General features: G+C 37.7%; 1 protein-coding gene across 3 annotated transcripts in view; it reads left to right on the plus strand.

Annotated features, from left to right (window-relative positions):
* The window catches only part of ncam1b (neural cell adhesion molecule 1b), a 96,455-nt gene that overhangs the window by 39,146 nt on the left and 38,483 nt on the right, over positions 1-18,826 (plus strand). For 2 of the 3 annotated variants that reach the window (XM_042486712.1, XM_042486714.1), the window contains exons 2-9: positions 2,859-2,933; positions 4,493-4,702; positions 6,728-6,871; positions 8,195-8,332; positions 8,687-8,804; positions 11,620-11,780; positions 16,277-16,419; positions 18,204-18,227. In XM_042486712.1, the coding sequence (XP_042342646.1) occupies positions 2,859-2,933; positions 4,493-4,702; positions 6,728-6,871; positions 8,195-8,332; positions 8,687-8,804; positions 11,620-11,780; positions 16,277-16,419; positions 18,204-18,227 (1,013 nt within the window). The remainder of the gene's footprint in view (positions 1-2,858; positions 2,934-4,492; positions 4,703-6,727; positions 6,872-8,194; positions 8,333-8,686; positions 8,805-11,619; positions 11,781-16,276; positions 16,420-18,203; positions 18,228-18,826) is intronic. The other variant, XM_042486713.1, reaches the window with a different exon arrangement.

The following is an 18,826-nucleotide window of genomic DNA, read 5'->3' on the forward strand; positions in this document are numbered from 1 at the left end:
ATTTTCTAAATATTAATAGCCTTTCTTTGTTCCGCTTTGAAAAGGCACCGACCATTTTTGGAATAGATCAGTTGGGTCTCGGTCTATGGTGGATTAGTTATCTCTACCTATAGTCTTTTCTGGTGTGGTGTGGTCATTAATTGAACAGGAACAACAGGGAAAACAGTTTAATTAAGGGAAAGTCCTTTTTGAGTGTGTGTAGTGTAGGTGATAGTGTGGCACAGTTTGATGCTTGTCAAACACTATAAAACTGTTCATTCACTGTCTGTCTGTTGGCTCCTTCAAGGATAAACCTACTGTTTCCCAAACCCTCCGTTTTACATGTCTTCATGGGTTGGGGTTGTCAAAATATATCGATACACAGGTGCTAATCGATACTAAAAATGAGTATCGGACACGATACTGCTTTACAACAGAATCGATACCAGCAGTGCATATTCACCTCCTCGTTGACACACAGCTACACACACTGCCCCTCCCCTCACTAGCAGCTAAATACGTCTACAACACTGTCAGCTCGGCTGTGTCATCAGATGATGCCAGGTCTGGCAGGTTGTGATGAATTTTTGAGCTCCTGTTTCAACATCATTGAACTATTAAACATCTATCGGAAATGTTAACCTGACCGATGGCACACATTAACATTAGCCGCTTTATTATTAGCCATTAGCTGACAGCCACTTTAGCCATCTGCCGTGCTATCGTTTATATCTAATAGTTAATAAAATAGAATGACTAATGTTATTGTGCGAGCTAGGTGGCCAACGTTATCAGTCTTACCCGTCCGTAATATTAATCAGCAGTGTTAATTTAATAGGTTAACGCAATTATTTGTCTTAAAAGTGTTATGTTTCTCCTTAAGTCCCAGATTGAAGCTGAGAAAAGTCGACAAGTAGACAGAAACGCTTGCATCCTACCTACCAAGTCTATTTGATCAGCAAACAAAATATGGTGCCAAGTCACCAGAAGCACAGCAAATAAACAGGCATATGCATGTGTTTTTCTTTTTTTTTTTTTTTTTTTTTTTTTTGCAGTACCACAGACAACCTAAAAATATTGTTTTCATTGATAGTTGATATTTATATTATATATTATACTATATATATTATTAATATATATATATATATATATATATATATATATATATATATATATATATATATATATATATATATATATATATATATATATATATATATATATATATATATATATATATATATATATATATATATATTTTTTACTTTTTATTCTTTATTTGTATTTATTGTATGTATGTTTTAATTATCTTGTTATGTATTGTATAACTCTGCTGCCTCTTGGCCAGGTCGCTTTTGAAAAAGAGATTCCTTATGTCAGTAAGCTTTACCCGGTTAAATAAAGGTTAAATAAAAAAAATAAAATAAATATATATATATATATATATATATATATATATATATATATATATATCTTACAGTAAGCTTGCTGGGTTTTTTTACTACCTGAGGCTACTTAAAAATATTGTTGTCAAAGTTAAAGTTTGTATTGTTCTTATCTTAATTGAAAATATATTTTTATGCCTCATTAGTTTTTTATTAATCATTTTTCCCCTGTCGCATTGAAAATGGTATTGTGTATTGAGTATTTTTCTTTTATTTTTCTGTGTGTATTATTTTTGTCTGTATGGAAAGTAACAGAGTAATTAACCAGAGTTTTATTTGCACCTTGGAAGGCATTCTCAAGAAAAAATCTAATAAATAAATTGGTGCCCTAAAAATACATGTGGAATCAAGTGTGGACGAGAGAATAAGACGTAGAGAAAAGTTTCAGTTCTAAAATCGGTAAACATGTAGATGGCCATAGGCTCCTATGATGGTTAAAAAAACAAACCCAAACCATTTATAATTGGTAACATGGGCTGTGAAAATTTGTGACGTCTTGCCAGCTATACCTAGCAGTGGTCACTCTGGCACATACTGTACATTTTTGGGTCCATTTAGTCACACTTCTTGGTTACACCACAGGAACCCTTGACTGCTCCCATGGGAGATACTGCAGGAAACAAGGGAGGCTTTGTTCTAATTAAGCACCGAAGTGTTTCAGGCCATACTTCTGTCCATGTCAAATAACAGAAATCTGTCTTCCTCATTCGGTCTTTGATTAAGTGCAGCCTTTCTGAGGAGACACGCTGCATTTATCTTGTTAGACAGACAGCATGATTTCTAAGAATTTCTTTAAAGCATCTCACATATAATTTCTCTCAAGGTACATTGGCAGCACAGCACTGGTTCTTACCGGCTGCTGAGTGTTAACTGAATAATTGCAGTGCTGGCTGGATGTTATTGCTCTTGAAAGGGCAGGAAGACTGCAGGCAAAAGAGGAACAGGAAATGTCTTTTTTTTTGGTAATAGGGCTGCTGAAGCCAAAACTGGTGTAGTCAATTTCTTAATGCGCATGGGAATTGCTTTCCACGGATTTCCAGTACTTACTGCCTTTTCAAACACAGGAAAATTATTGATACATGTGCAAAGATGTGGGTGTCGCCACCTGCAGGTAAGGGAAAACTATAGCTGCTGTATTTTTGTCCAGCTGCAGGAAACAAGAGTGATAGCTGAAGTTGTTATTATTTTAACTGCTCTTATCTTTGATTGTGTGTTTTCACTTGGGGTTAAATAATCAAATAAGTATTAGCAAATGAGATACAGTTTCATCAAATTTAAAACATTGAAAGTTGTAACACTGGTTGTCTTCAGGTGGCTACTTCTTCCTCGCTTTTAGATGGCACACATTGGTATTTCTAGATCTTGTATGCTTCATTAATTATGTTGCTAATTACATTTCTGATTATGTGTTGGTTGTGTTTTTTATTGTTGCAGTTTCACTGGAAGTACAGATCACCCCAAGTCACGGTGAAATTAGTCTTGGAGAGTCCAAATTCTTCATGTGTGAAGGTAAGTTTCATCTGTCAAACCTGCATCCAACCTATCAGTTCTCACTGTTTACCTCCATTTTTACATTCAGCTAAAGATCTGACCTAAAGAAAAGGAAATGGCACAATATGTCGGCTTAGACAGATGTCCGTGTTCTGTGTTTATATAGTCATGGAAACAACAAAATCATTTGTTTATCAAATCAACTTTATTTGAAAAAACAAAATTGGTACTCACAAAAAATCAAGCAGTCATGATGTTACTATGAGTACCAGTTTAACATTCTTTGATCACAAATCTGTGTTACTGTGCTGTCTCTTACATTTATCTGTTAGGTGTTTAAACTACACATCAGATTGGAATCTGTTACATGATAAAAAAAATCACGCCAGGGGCCGTGTAAAATCAGTCTGGGGGCCACAATTTGCCCCCAGGCTTGACATTGGACATGCCTGTCCTAACCTGTTCTGTGCATCAGCAATCCATGTGTTGCTTTCTGGAAAAACAACAACAACAACAACACCAACACCAACACCAACACCAACACCAACACCAACACCAACAACAACAACAACAACAACAACGCTTGCTTTAGCTCGAATATGGTGAAGCTTTACGGACCTCCAGAGCAACAGCAAGCCTTTGCTTAGGCTCGCTCAGGGTTAACAATGATAATCTGGTCATGATCACATTTCTTGCTGTGTTCAAGCTCTGTGTCACTCCCTCTTCCTCCTCTTGAAGTTCTCGTACTAATAATAAGGAAGTTACATCCAGTAACCACTCTTATCGATGGCAAAACAGGCGGAAACACCTTCATCACATTGGATTATGATGTTCATTACAACTTCAGTAATATTTTTTGATATTACTGAGAATTTTTAATGCACATCTGTGACACAACAGCCCTTTGTGTTGATAGGCTAGTACTTATTATGTGTAACCAATCAGATAGTGCTGTGGGCGGGACAGTGAGCGACGCAACAGTGGTGACAACAGACAGAGACAGGCCGCTTCATTAGAGCCAATGTAATGCATTTTTCAATTAAGTTATTTTATCAGGGATCGGATATTAAATAGTAAATCAAACAAACAAAATCAATATGTGGCGGTCAATCCTCTAATAGATAACTGGTACTCAGAGAAGCAATTCACATTTCCAACCGTGCAACCCTATTAACCTGGAAATTGTCAAACCACACTGCTTCACAAAGCCATCTTTAAACAACCACACTGACAGTCTGATGATTAAAGGGTCTAGGTACATGTGTACTTGTATCTGTGTGGCTAAAATATGTCCTGGTTTTAAATGCAATCAGTGGTTGACCTCTGTTACATGATACCCCTTTCAGTGTCCTGTGTTTCCCTTCACAATCTGTTCAAGGCAAATAAAAAGGCATAAAATGTTTCTTCTTTTGACTTTGGTGACAATAGCTAATATGCACAAAGCACAGGCTATAGTCCATGCAGGAGCCTGAACAGCCTACAATATTCAGTCTGTGGACACTGATGACCTTCAGTGATGTTGAATGTGAACATTTTAGATAACTTTTCTAACATGCTGCTCTTCACTGTGCTCTCAGTTGTAGGTGTTGCCAAGCACATAGACTGGTTCGGACCAAGTGGGGACAGGATAGAACCGAACAGACCAGACATAACAGTAACCCGAAACGATGAGTCATCCTCCACCCTCACACTGTATAAAGCAGGGACTGAAAATGCAGGGACATACAAGTGTGTCGCTACCAATGGAGACCAGCAAGGGGAGTCAACCGTCAAAGTGAAAATCTTTCGTAAGTTTTTTCTTCACCCCTTACACTCCCCAAATTATTGAATGGCATGAACACAAAAGAAAAAAAAATCCTGTTTATTGAACTCATAGTATTTTATTGACTGCTCAAGGGCAACACATTACTCTTTTTCTTTTCAAGTGAGGATGGATTTTTCATCAGTTCAATAAATGGTCGGAAGACCATTAGAGGGCTGCTTAATGATCCTGTCTGTTGTGCAGTTCTTGTGAGTAATGGCTTTTATTTTCCATGAATGCCAAGCATCAGCAAATGTCCGTCAGAGATGAAATCCTTTCCCAAACAGAACTTTTTTTTAGGTTATAATTAGGAGTGGTCATCCATGTAGATATTGCATATTAAAATCAATGTACAGCGTCTGTCGCAGTTTGCAATTTCTTAGGATAAGTATTTGTCTTGGCTCTGTAAAAGTCAAATTATTTTTAGGTGTGAAGCACCTTGTCCTCAGAGAGGTCTTAACTCCAGCAACACTTAGTAGTATTACAAACCACCTTATTGTAAGACCAAGGACTGTTCTTGCCTGATCCGTACTGGAAACCCGACTTGTTCCACACATGTGCAAAGATGGTTGAGGTGAGGCATTGCTCTTTAGTGGTTAGGAACAGGGAAAGGCCCTGCACAGACTGGATCCTACCCAGGTCAGCTGTGGCAATTTCATCATTTGTGCCCCCTTTAGGCAGTTAGGGTTTAGACAAAGGAGGCATCACCATATTTCAGTATACTGTGGTATTTAGAAATCCCAACAGTGTGAATTTAAATACCGTCAAAAATACGGACCCTTCTCTTTCTGTTAACTTCATACTAGAGAGGCTATATTGAGGATATTTTGCATGCAGTGCACATCACGTACCCTGGAGGTTACATCTGGGCCACACTGCATGCGTGAGCAGTGTGTGTTCACATTGGCAGGGTTTGTTGTTAGGGTGCTGCTGCAGAGCTGCCCACTGCTGTAACTACTGTATTTCCATAATAAAAAGTACATACTCCTTTCATTTATGAAGCTGTGCAAGTTACTGCACTGTTAACAACATGGTCCTGCAAATTTTTCACCGTAAAATGCCTTGTTTCGACAACTAAATGGATTCTGTCATCAGACGTTGTCAGAGGGATTTTATTTTGAAACAAAAACAGGAAAGGTTGCGTAAAACAGATATAGTTGTATTTCCGTGTGTCTGTGAAAGATAAAGCCACAGCCGTGGCCAGAGATAGCTGTGGCCTGAGACATTGTGTTTTTGGGTTGTTGGTCCATCTGTTTTTTTTGAATTTTTTTAAAATTTGGCACAAATGTCCACACAAACTGAAGGTCAATGGTCAAGGTCACTGTAACCTCATCTGTCTTATTATCTTGAATGCAATATCTCAAAAACATCTTAAGGGAATTTTTGAAATGTCCACTTGAACTGTACTAGGAAATGATTTGATTTTGGTGGTCAAAGGTCAAAGTAACTGACCTGGAGTCCATGTCATTCTTGTGAACACAAGATCTTAAGAAAGCCTTGAGGTAATTTCAGCTAATTTGGCAAATGATTAAGAAATGACATTTTTATCCATGAGGTCAAAGGTTACCTTCATTGTGACATTATAATGTTATGCAGAAACACTTTCTGGCCACCTTAACTCTGATTGTATCATCTGTGCTGCCGGGTTAAGGTGTGTGTGAAGCATCCATTTTTTAAAAAACGCAGCTTGTTTGCAGCAACACCATATGTGAAACATTGTCAGAATTGGATTTTTTGCATGTAGAAAAGGTGGCAATTGGTAAAATTGCCAAGCACTTTTTCAGTTTGACATTTGCGATTTTTTACAAGAAAAAAAATCTTGGGAATTGAAAATAAAATTACTAGTTTTATTAAGAAGATTTCCAGTTGTGTTTTTAAAACATGCTTAACAAAATGTCCATATCATTAAAAGTGAATAAATATGTATTTCTTACCAGCAGTCAAACTAGAAAAAAGATGAGACTGGCACTGTAATAATCAAAAGTGTTTTTTTTTACATGTCATATTCCAGAAAAGATCACCTTTACAAGTGCACCCTCACCCCAAGAGTTCACAGAAGGAGACAATGCCAACATCATCTGTGATGTCATCAGTTCCCCTCCTCCCACTGTCCTCTGGAAATATAAAGGAGCAAGAATACAGATGGAAAAAGATGGTAAGAGCTCTCTGAACAGCACAGGGATCATATTTCTGTTCCTCTTGATTTATAGTTTAACATTCTTAATATTCCTGAGCTGTTTTTCAACCCTAATTCTTTGAAAAACATTAACTCATGAATATGAATGGTTTTAAATATTGTTTTACATTTAGTTTGCACGGCCTAGTTTGAATAATGGGTTGCATAAAATTCCTTTTAAGTCCTTCAGAGTAGGAAGGATCAAGTTTATCAAAAATCTGTTATTTCTAAATGTTTTTTGTTATTTATTTTGCCCTCAGAAGTTTTAATTATTTTACAGTTTGACTTACTGCTACCTTGCCATACCGATATCGACAGTGAAATATGGCCTTCACATGAACAAGATTGACCTCTGAGTAACGTTGTTGTAGTGAAACGTTTGTAAAGCGTTAAAATTTGAGGATAAACGCCCTATAGCTAAACTGAAAAACCTTACTAATTTATTGTAGCTATAATGAACATTGACTACAGTGCTTACTATGAGACTACAGCAAAACAGACACAATAAACTTCAATGAATATGCAAAGTTATGAGCATTAAAGACTTGAAATTGTTCATGCCTGGCCTTGGTTGCCATTCTACTCCAGGATTTATCCTGTGCTTTGAAAGCAAAAATTAATTTGGTTTTTAAATTTGAAAAAAACAACTGATTCTCTGTTATTCACCTCTGACACTAAGCAATATCATAATGTGTTTGGTATTGTCGGTGTCGCTCACTGGAAAATAATAACGCGAGCTCATGTGTGGGTTGTGATAGTATTTTGAATTACTACATGATTAAATTTGTTCAGTTCACATTTCATCTCCAAGTGAGAGAGTACTTGTGGGCTCTGGCCATATTTCTCTTTTTCTGGAGCTGTGGAAGGAGGGTTGGGCATGCTCTCTGATATGAATTTGATGAGTTGGAAATTACATATAATCTCTTTCCAAAAAAAGAGGTTTTTGTGCAACAGTATCCCCCCAGATAGACAAGAATATTACAGATTCCTCAGACAAGTGGAGCTTGATGAAAATGCATAAATTTAACATTAAATTTGTATTAATAGTGCAGAGACATTAGTGGCTAAATCAGATATCAGTGTTAAGTTGTTGTCAGCCAGATTTTTCAAAGTCAATCTTCGACATGGCTGTCTAATTCAGACAACAGTTTTCTTTATACATTATGTTGTATTACATCACCATGTAATCCTCTTTTTAGCACAACAGCAGCTGTTTAGCATCAAATAATGAAATGTGCCTAATATTAACTTTCCAAATATATAGCTAGCTTGACAATGCATTCATCTCCTGCTTCCTTTCAGTTCGCTTTAAGGTACTGAGCAACAATCACCTTCAAATCCGTGGAATAAAGAAGACAGATGAGGGCTCGTATACCTGCGAGGGTCGCCTCATGGCCCGCGGCGAGATTGATCTGCGGGTCATCAAGGTCGTTGTGAACGGTTAGCAGCCCTCGCACTATTTCCTCTTCCTTTGTGTTCCTGTGTGCATGTTTTTGTGTGGCAGGTGTCCCATGACGTTGAAATAAGCTGTATATCCTTAGAGGCAACCAGGCTCAGCATCAATGTGGAGACAGTTGCCCAGAGCAACCGTGAATCAAAGATGTTCCATGCTAATGAAGTCGGTTTCCTGCAACTTCTGAGCCTAGCAAATGAGTGTGCTGAAAATAAATGCTCTAAATTTGTCACAGCTTGTGTCACATTGGTCACACGCTGTTTATCTATGTGAAAATATGCCTATGTATGTGTACATTTTTCTCCCTATATTTTCATTATTTATCTTTCTCTGTGTCTCAGTGCTCCCGACCATCAGGGTATGGCAGTCAGAAGTGAATGCCACAGCAGACGTTGGGCAGCCTGCCATGTTAACTTGTGCTGTTGATGGCTATCCTGAACCCATGGTGACATGGACAAGGTAAAACTCTGCTTGCAACAGGAAAGACAAAAGCTCTGCAGAAGCACTTGTGAGATGCTGGCACATTGGGTCTCATACACCAATATTTTCCTAAGTTATTTCTTGAATTTGTTCTTGAGAAAGGTCCCAAGAAACTACATCTCATGGTGCATTTTTAAATTGAAGAATTGTTCACACCTGTTTTCTTAGAATGATGAATACCCTTGTCCACAAAAGTTGAAAGAGTGTGCAAGTCATTCCTATTTAGCACAGGTTAACCCCCCGCAAGTCCTCATTAAAGGGGCTGAGACTGCAAGGCTTTGTGCACAAAAGAAACTGAAGAATAAAATGATGATGAAAAGTTGAGAGAATGCCCAAAAAATGTCTTAAGAGGGTGGAGCACAGGACTCCAAAACATTAATAAAAAAACTTCAATAGTTCTTAAGTGGAGGTGGTTCTACAGGCCAAATAAGCTGTCATAGTGTCAGTAGTGGATATATATTAACTCAAAAAATATAAATTTGAAGCAGAAAATATGTGTTAATCAAACCCTCAACATGCAAACCTCAAACTTTATGCATAACAGTAGCACAATTGTCAAAACTGAGGACAGGGATGAGCATCATAGCGCTCTCTAAGGTGTGCGTGTGTATGTTTTATGGGGAAAGAAGGTTCTGCTAACCTAAACCTGTCCTGTCATTAAAAGCAAAACCCCTAAATAATCATTAAAAATGCTACTAAGGGGGAAAGACTAATTACAAATAATAAGCTGTGTGGTTTAATTGTGTACCAGCCATTTATGAGCTAACATCATCTTTAAAATGAGGAGACAGTTCTCTTACATGTAAAGATTTTCCCTTTGATAGTATTTAGAGCAGTTTCCGAAGAAACAACACTTTACTCCTGCCTAACATATATGAATCAGCCATGATGTTCATTACATTCCCCTATAACAGTTCTGTGTTACTGGTGGGACTGCATAAAAGTGTGATTTTACTCACCATCAGTAACCTGTAGCCTAAATAGCCAACTTTGAATCATTTACATTATTATATACTAATTGTGGAAATCAACTGAGACCCAGGCATTCAGTATTATCACAATGCTTAAATCAGGATAAAACATTATTGCGATTTTTAACATGTTGTGATATGTTGAATATTGGAATAACATGTTGTCATTACCTTTTTTCAACTGCAAATAATCTCCCCTAATCTCCCCTCACATTTTTATTACAGCAAATCGTATCTAGTAGACTGAAAAAGCAATAATTAATTATATCATTCTAGTAGGATACCAAAAGTTTCATTTGTGTTTGTAATATAAACTCTTTATATAAAAATAAAAATGATTACTTTGCATATGTATGTCAGTACAATATTGCCATCCAAAAATATCGAGATACAGTGCTGTATCGATTTTTTTTGTACATAAGGTTCCCATGGTCATGGAATTCCTCGAAAAGTTATAAGATTAGGAAAAATGTTCTCCAGGCCTGGTTATAGTTTGGAATTACAAGAATGTTTTGAAAGGGTTCTAAGTTAGACATTGTTTTGGCTATTTATCAAACTACATTCATTAAAATCCCCAAACATGTTAAATGTAGAACTAAGTGCCCTGTCTTACTAATTTAACAACTAGTGCTGGGATGCATGACACTTAAAATTTCACTAGTATCACTTTTACCAGCTTGAAAAGCGTGGGCATAGCTGCAAGACAACTTCAAATGACATTCAGCCAAACCATTGCTGCATCCAATGATATGCCAACCTTTTTTAAACTACTCAAATAAATTAATTGAAATGGAGCAAAATATTACAGAAAAGTTGTGGAAAGGTTTGAAAAATTCTTTGGTAAAAATGTTTGGAAACCCTGTATGTAACATGTCTTGCATTATCATGTATATAACATTATCAATAATACATATGATGTAAATAAAATATTTCCAAAGAACCAGAATACAAAGGCCACATTTGCAATCGTTATTCCAATAGTCACATTGAAACCCTGTAATTAAAAAGTCCATACAGTAACACAGCTACATCAGGAAGACACTTTAGGATATTAGGGATATTGTACTAACTGGTTTATTCATTGCATTTGGATACTTAATCACAGGGCATCAAAGGTGCATGTAAACAGTGAAACCTGAAGACCGCAGTGTCGGCAGTAGCCGCATTATTCAGTGTATCTGAATACGGCCATTGATAGCTTTCTCCTTTGTTAAATGGTTGCTGTTTGTCTTGTTTCCAAGACAGCAGTTAGCTGTGTAGACATCTTAGACTGTGGGGGCACAAGTGCAAACAGCCCAGGAGCTACTGCTGCTTTTTAAGTATTTCCGTTGCCCTTGAAATAATTTTTTATGCTTGTGCAGTAAGAAGGCACCTGCAACTTGTTGAAAGCCGCACTGAAATCCAAAACATGTGATCACGGTCAATTGGAGGCCAAAGAACATTATCTCCTCAGCATGGATGGCAATGGTGACAAACATTTCAGACTTCACTTGAACAAAAACACAATACATGAGCTTTTTTTTTTATTAACTCTTAACACTAAATGTCAGAAAGCCTGCAGAGGAAAAACATCATTGACCCATTTTCTGCTTTCATATTTTGAGCTTTCACGTCTTTTTTTTTTCATTGTTGCACTTCTTCACAGCTTCGTCTTTTTGTAATTCAAGGATCTGGAAATTACTGATTATTTTCTTGAGGCCTACGGTTCACGATAAAGAAAATAAGTTACATTTTTTAAAGAAAAGCTTTTTGCAGTTTGTAAATTATGTTTGAAATGGAGTGGATGGATTGATATAATGTTCAAACACTCATATTTTCCACAGGAACGAAGTGGTTCTCGAGGCAGGAGAGAAGTACAGCTTTAATGATGATGGCTCCGAAATGACAATAATGGATGTTTCCAAGCTGGATGAAGGAGATTATACCTGCATTGCCAAAAACAAGGCTGGGGAAAGTGAGCAGGAGCTCAGTCTGAGAGTGTTTGGTAAGGCAGAACTGTTTCTACACATATATACATGAGCTAAAGTGACAATATATAATGTTCCAAGTGTGTGGGAATGAGCCATAAGAGTCTGAAGGTGGGGGAAGAACAATAGTATGGTTATGTGTCTGTTTTCTAAGGGAAACAAGATGAGGTGTTGTTTCAGTGTGGGTTGTGGATGTTTCATGTCAGGATGAAGCTTAAGGAGCCAGAGAACTGGCCAAGTGGGATGAGCTCAGCTCACCTCTTTGAATTCTTTTATTTTCTTTTTTTGCCCACTAGGTTGTTGTTGTCTTTTTTTGTCAAGTAACAGCCATAATTTCAATCATAGCCAAAATATCAGTGCATGTAGTCACGTAAATTAAATTTTCATGGAGTTATCTGCTTCAGTTTATTTTTCCAAACAACAGAGGTAGCCTGGCTGTGGATCTTTAGATCTCAACGGGTAAACTATTACCATGAAATTGCTGCGCACAGCTTTCAAAGCAAGCTGTTTACCTCTTTAGCATTATTTACCTCATTATCTAAAAGATTGTCTTGCACTCACAAAGCTGTGGTCTTCTGCCATCAATGTGGGAAATCATGCATTTCCTTAAAGGCCTCCACATCTTTATAAGGAAAGTGTATGGTATGTTTTTTCCCCTCTGATGCTAATTCGGGTTCATGAATATTTAGTACCTGTCAATACCAAGTCAGATCAGGTATTGATACATTTTGACATAGTACAGCTGCACAGTGCACACTTGGTCGAAAGCTCCTGAAAATGTGGTTTGAAATCTTAAGTATTTCTCTATAATAAAGCAATTTTCACACTTGAGGGTTTTCCTGTTGTATTAATAATCTGTACTTACAGCATATTATTGTGAGTTTTACAAGTGCATTTCATTGGTTAAAAGTTTTTAACAACACCAAGTTTTGATTTGTCTTTGTATATAATCATTTATTTTGCTCAGCTAATACAAATACGTAGCTCCACTGCTGAATTGGAATTGGACTATTGCCGAGCAACCAATGGACGTGTATGAACAATGGACGTAGCTACCGTGACGGAGACTATGGGGATTTACTCTTTTTTTGAGCCAACCTCAAGTAGCCATTCGATGAACTGCAGGTTTTGGTACTTTGGGTTTGGCTTCATTTTTGTCAGCTTTAGAGGTTGCCATAAACATTCCTGAGCACTACTTTTTGCAGGCCTACACGTTACTGTTAATGTCGCCTTAGTAGCTGATAATATGAATAATGGTTCAGAACAGCTGTGAAGCTGGATGATACATGCACAGTTAGACGTCCCAGTGCTGTTTTACTCTATATTAGCACTCAAGGATTGCCTCTTGCCTCTCAAATTACTTGGTCAGAACTAACTGTTCTATAATATTCAATAATTCTGTCTAAATAAGCAGCAATTAAAGGTAATGTTCGGGAAAAAGAATTCTTAAGACCCATTCAGACTAGATTTATATCTCTAGGGGAAGTGGGGTAATTTTAATGTTACTGGTCACTAATTTTAATTTTGTCCTGAGTGCTTCTGTTGGTAATTTTCACCCCGAACTCAGTAATATTTACAGCCACAATTACCCACTTTTTTTTCCTGCCGTAATCTAAATCCTCTCCAGACCAACATCCTTGTATGTTGAAGTGGATTTTTCTACATTAAGAGCAGCTTGTTTCTCTGCTCAATTTATTTCTTTAATCAGCTTAGTGTGAAATTTGACTAAGTCAAGTCAAACATCAATAAGTCAAAGATGTTTTTGCTAATCTGATAAATGTTGTTCCTCCCCACCCTTGGATGGCCCTATGGGGCAAACAACGCTCCACCACTGACCAAAATAAGCTCATAAGACTTTTAAAACAATCAGATATATGACATTTATTAACATGTAACATGCAACAGGCTAACACCAATATATAAGCCTCTTTGGGAAACAGTATGATAAAAGAACATCATCAGGAGACAAAACTGCTCAAGCTGCTGTTTTGTACTATTGTACCATGAAATGTATGCAGAATTACTGTAAGCGGTTCTTGTTTGCAATATACCAATGAATGTACAAACAGCTATCATTGGATTAAGACCTTTGCATACCAAATCCTTACTTTTTGTCCAAAATTGACACCCAAACTTCATCCTCATCAAACTTTTGGGACAGGTTCAATTTTCTGTGTCTTTTCCCAAACGTCAAAAGCCTTTAGAGAGAGTGTTTGACCAAGAGGCAGTGAAGAAGATATGGCGTTGCCTGTGGGACACGTAACTGCATTTGCATAAAGAGAGGGGAACAGGGCGCATAGTATAATTTCATAACTCAGACAGCTTACTTTCAACAGGTGAGATAGTAATATTCAGGTGGATGGTGATGATGAGGATGTAATAGAGGATGATGACTGCACTCAGACAGAGAGAGAGAAAGCACAGCTCAGCCCCTTCTTGTAGCCGCCGTGTCAAATGCAAAGCGCGGGCAGAGAGTGGCGGCAGCCAGGGAGCTACCTCCAGTGGAGAGAAGCAAGGACGCATATGTATCTTTCCATTAGGGTTATTTATTGAGATTTTTTACAAAGGATAGAACAATAGAAGCACATGAGACTCCATGTGTAAGGTTTCCCGGGATGATGATAAATGTAATAAATTCATACGAAAAATACAGCCTTGGTGAGCAAAGGAAACGCCTTTACTTTGATACTGAAGAAAATGTACAAATGTGATTATTCTCACGCAAGTTCTGGAGTGGCTTTTTTTGGTGTTGTTGTTTTTTTATGATTTCTTAGTGGGTTTATGGATGTTTATTTGCAATAGATATCACAGATAATGAAATCATCGGTATTAGTCACGCTGAATAATATCAATACTTGTTTCATGTCTTTGTTTTGAGATTGGATTGAGTCTTAGTCTCCTGAGAGATCATATGAGACCATATCCTGTAATTTCCTGAGGGTTAAAATGCTGCTGGAATGATGAGTTAAATTGCTGAGGAGCACCATGAATACCCTACCTCCCTCTAAAATGTTCATCCCGCCCAAATGGGGCTTTTAAGTGTTTTTTATCAAGAGTTTTAATACTTAACACCCAGCTCCATCAGGATTGTGTGGGTGTGTTTTGATCCATTTGATTGTCAGTGCCAGCAAACAATCTCCTGTCATCTGATTTAGATTCAAATTGCTAAATTTTGATTACTGCATGGAAGTACGTGTCAAACCACTAAGAAGAGCACATACAAAACGAAACATCCCTCATGTGAAATAACCAATATTTTTCACTCTCCACACACTGTTTGTTCACGTAGGACCTCAAAGTAAGAATCTGATTCAGAAAAAAGATTTTAAATAGATCTGATGTGAAATATAAAAAAATAATTGTTTGAGCTCTGAACACCTCCACCACTACCTAATGCAGAAGATATGTTTACATCGACATCTTTGGAGAAAAGTGTGTTTGAGGGTCAATGTGGAGCTTCAGTGGAAGTAAGGTTCAAGCTGGATTTGTTTTTTTTCTCCTCAATGAGAAAAATCCTGAGTTTAACTTCAGTTGTTTGTCAGCAGAAGCTTGTCAGAGGCATTGTTCGCCTGCAAAACACTCGAAGCAGATCCGCTCACTTCACTTGCTGACACACATTAAAAAAAATGTTGGCTACTCCCATATGTTTGTGCTGTTCCGTGGTCCATGGTATTAGCTCCCAGTGCTGCTTCCTCGAAAATGGTTCCAAAGTTTTATTGATGAACAGGAAATGGGCTAAAATTAGCTAAACCAATCCATTAGAATTAGAAAAAATAATAATCAGCTCTGATACTAATCCTGCCTTTTGACACCCCTGGCTGTGAATAGAAAGTGCTTGTTCAAAAATGGTTTTATTTAGAAACAACAAAATGACAACACAGCTGTTCCTTTGTTTATTTAATAATTAGCAGTTAAGGTAAAAGCATTTTAATACAAGGTTTTGATTGTTTTCTGCTGCTAAAAACCATAAATTATACAGCATTTACTATATCGAAAAGGCTTACCTTGAAAATGTACAAATGTAGTACTAAATCCATGCATTCATTCTTCATGGAGTGGAGTGAAAAATATGAAAGCACAGAGTACTGCTCAACCTCACGCTTCAGAGGTAGCACTTGAATTTGCTTCGCTCTGCTCATGTCACAGTCGTAGCACCCTGCTGTGCTTTCAGGTTAGCTCAGGTGTACTGTAACATGACAGTTCTGTCAAACGTAAACAAAAAATGACGACCGGCTCCTTTGAGATAGGCTAAATAAATTATTACACGAATTAACTTTGGATCCAAACATGGTTATCACAACTTTGCCGCTGCTGGGACTGGAGAAGCTTAAATACAGTTTTACTGCCATAGAAATCCCCCGTCACCTGTCAAACTACTGATCCTCCTCCTCCCTTTGAACTTATCCCACATCCACAAAGTTGCTCTTTCACTTACTGTACTTGTACTGCCAAACCACCTGGCTTGTCTCGTCGTGCTGGTGTTGTTTTGATGACTTTGTTTTTGTGTTTACAGTCAAACCTAAGATCACGTACATTGTAAACCAGAGCACTTCCGAGATGGAGGAGCAGGTAACTCTGACTTGTGAGGCATCAGGAGATCCAACTCCCACCATCAGCTGGAGCTCCGGGGACCAAGTCTTCACCGAAGGAGAGCAGGTAAAATAATAAAGGCAGTGTGGATGACAGAGGAAGCTCTGTATCTGAAATCCTAGGTATTCAGTTCTGGTCCTTTAGGGCTGATGTGCTGCAAGCAGTTTTCCTCCCGGAGTTAATGAACCACACCTGCTGCAAAGTAGACTGATATTATCTCTGTCCCACTTGCATACTATACATCAATTCTAACCTCTGAGTTTTTAAGTAACTGGTACACACTGAGGAAATTACATACTAAAACCACTTGGTAGACGATAATAAATTAATATTGTATTTCCTCTGAATTATAATTCTGAAGATGCACTCTAACTGATGTCAATTCATCCAATGGTTCTCAACTAGTGGTCTGGGGGCCCCAAGGGGTCAGTGAGCCCAGCATGAGATAGAGTCCTAAGAGTAACTATTCTGATCATAGGTTTCACTGAATCCTGTTATCTCCTTAATAATTGACAATTGGGCTGCAATTTACGGTTATTTTTGTTTTTAATTTATCTGCCTTATATTTTCCTAAATTAATGATTTAATCTTTTTTTTTTTTTGCATTTGTAATATTTGTTATTACATGTCAGAAAATGGTTAAACATTCCTTAAATAATTTCCCAAAGCCCAAGGTGACGTCTTGGTATGTTTTATCTGACCAACGATCCAAAAATCTGAAGCAATTCAGTTTATTATCATGTAGGACAAAGAAAAGCATTAAATGCTCTTATGTAACATGAAATCAGCAAATGGGCTTTTTATGCTTCCACACAAGTGATAGCCGTAGCTGGAAGCATCATGTTTTCGGGTTGTCTGTCTGTCAGTCTCCCATTCCTACGAATGTGATATCTCAAGAACGCCTATAAGAAATCTCTCCAAATTCTGCAAAAACATTCACTTTGACTCAACTATGATAATTAGGAGCGCCCTTTAGCTCACCTAGAGCAGGCACCCCATGTACAAAGGCTTTCAGTATGTACAATATGAAAAGGTACATCTTGTATACTAACCTTGTTAAAGTATGATGTGGAACTGGGACACAGTGAGTAGTAACCACCAGGGAGGCACACAAACCAGCAGGATGTCGGTGTCTCAGGGAGAGAAATTGAATGCCTTTAACATAAATTCAAGAGATGTATTGATCATGCGCAGGTGGGGGACTTGTGCAGCTTCCTCAGCAAGGTTTCTGTACTGCTGATTATTTCCCCTTAAATTAGCGGCTCCTTCGAGATGGCCCAGAGGATCTCATGTAATTAGCTCAGCGATACTCAGCCTGTAATGTGGAGTACGCTCATATTTGACATGAGTTTTCCCAAATGTCAAGAAAATCTGTCTCAGAAACCCAATTATAACATTCCCAAAATAAGCATGCAATTTGAGGCAATAATTAAACTTTGTCTGCTTCTTATTGTACAGCATTTGCTAGAATGGGCACTTGAATGATCAAGTGTTTGTTTAGCAATTTCAATCCCCCATTATCATTATTCCGCTCATGCCAGTGATTGAAAAGTCAAATTTAGTTTATCTATGGATATTCAGTTACCATCTTTGTGCCAGCCATTACATCCTTGAAACTGTGTCCTTTTGGTAATGTCTTCTACAATTCTCCATGCGCAAACCATCAAAAACAATGAATACCTGATTGGTATTCTCGTACATCTATTGCCCACATGGCCTGCTTCTTCAAGGTCTTGGTGTCTTGCTACAGTTGAGAGGTAATGAGGGGTAAAATACTTCAGAGATGTGCTGAAGTTCGTGGAGGAATTCTGGAGCCAGTCCATTACATGCACTACATTTTCTTCCTACAGGCACATCTAAACAGGATCTATCAGGTATGAAATCCGCGTGGCACAGAAATGTACTGGAGTAGTGTTGCAAAATATGCCTCCAGATTTGACAAAAGCCCCGGTGAAATCAAATAATCCCTTTTTATTGAAAATTTCCCAGCTGTTTCTTGAAAACCCCAAGGAATGATCTCATCAGAGTTCATGAAATTGATTCGACTGTTGCATGCTTCCCAAATATAGAGCCTGAAAACTTCACTGATCTCCTGATAGAAAATGCGTGGCGCTTATCTCATGAGATCAGATGACAATTTGGGTTAATACCGCAATAAAAGAAAAACACCATTTCTGTGTCGCTGTTGCCTGATCATTTTCAAACTCTACATCACAGCATGAGGTTGCCTGGAATCAAGCCCAGCTCAGTCTGTCTGTCATCTCCATAGTACTGTAGATTGTCTAACATTAATGTCAGTATCGCTTGAAAAATTGAGGGTAAAAGTGCTCCACCTAAAATCTTTTGAGTATCAAACCCCCTGCAGGTAAAGATGAGAATATGAGTTTGGAACGTAGCAGTCATAGAGGTGGCCGGTGGAGAAGTGGGTTGTGCTACAAGAAGAGGTTTAATGGGCATTTTTCCAACTGTGAAA

Source organism: Plectropomus leopardus, chromosome 5 (genome assembly GCF_008729295.1).
Source record: "Plectropomus leopardus isolate mb chromosome 5, YSFRI_Pleo_2.0, whole genome shotgun sequence".
Classification (NCBI taxonomy): Eukaryota; Metazoa; Chordata; class Actinopteri; order Perciformes; family Serranidae; genus Plectropomus; species Plectropomus leopardus.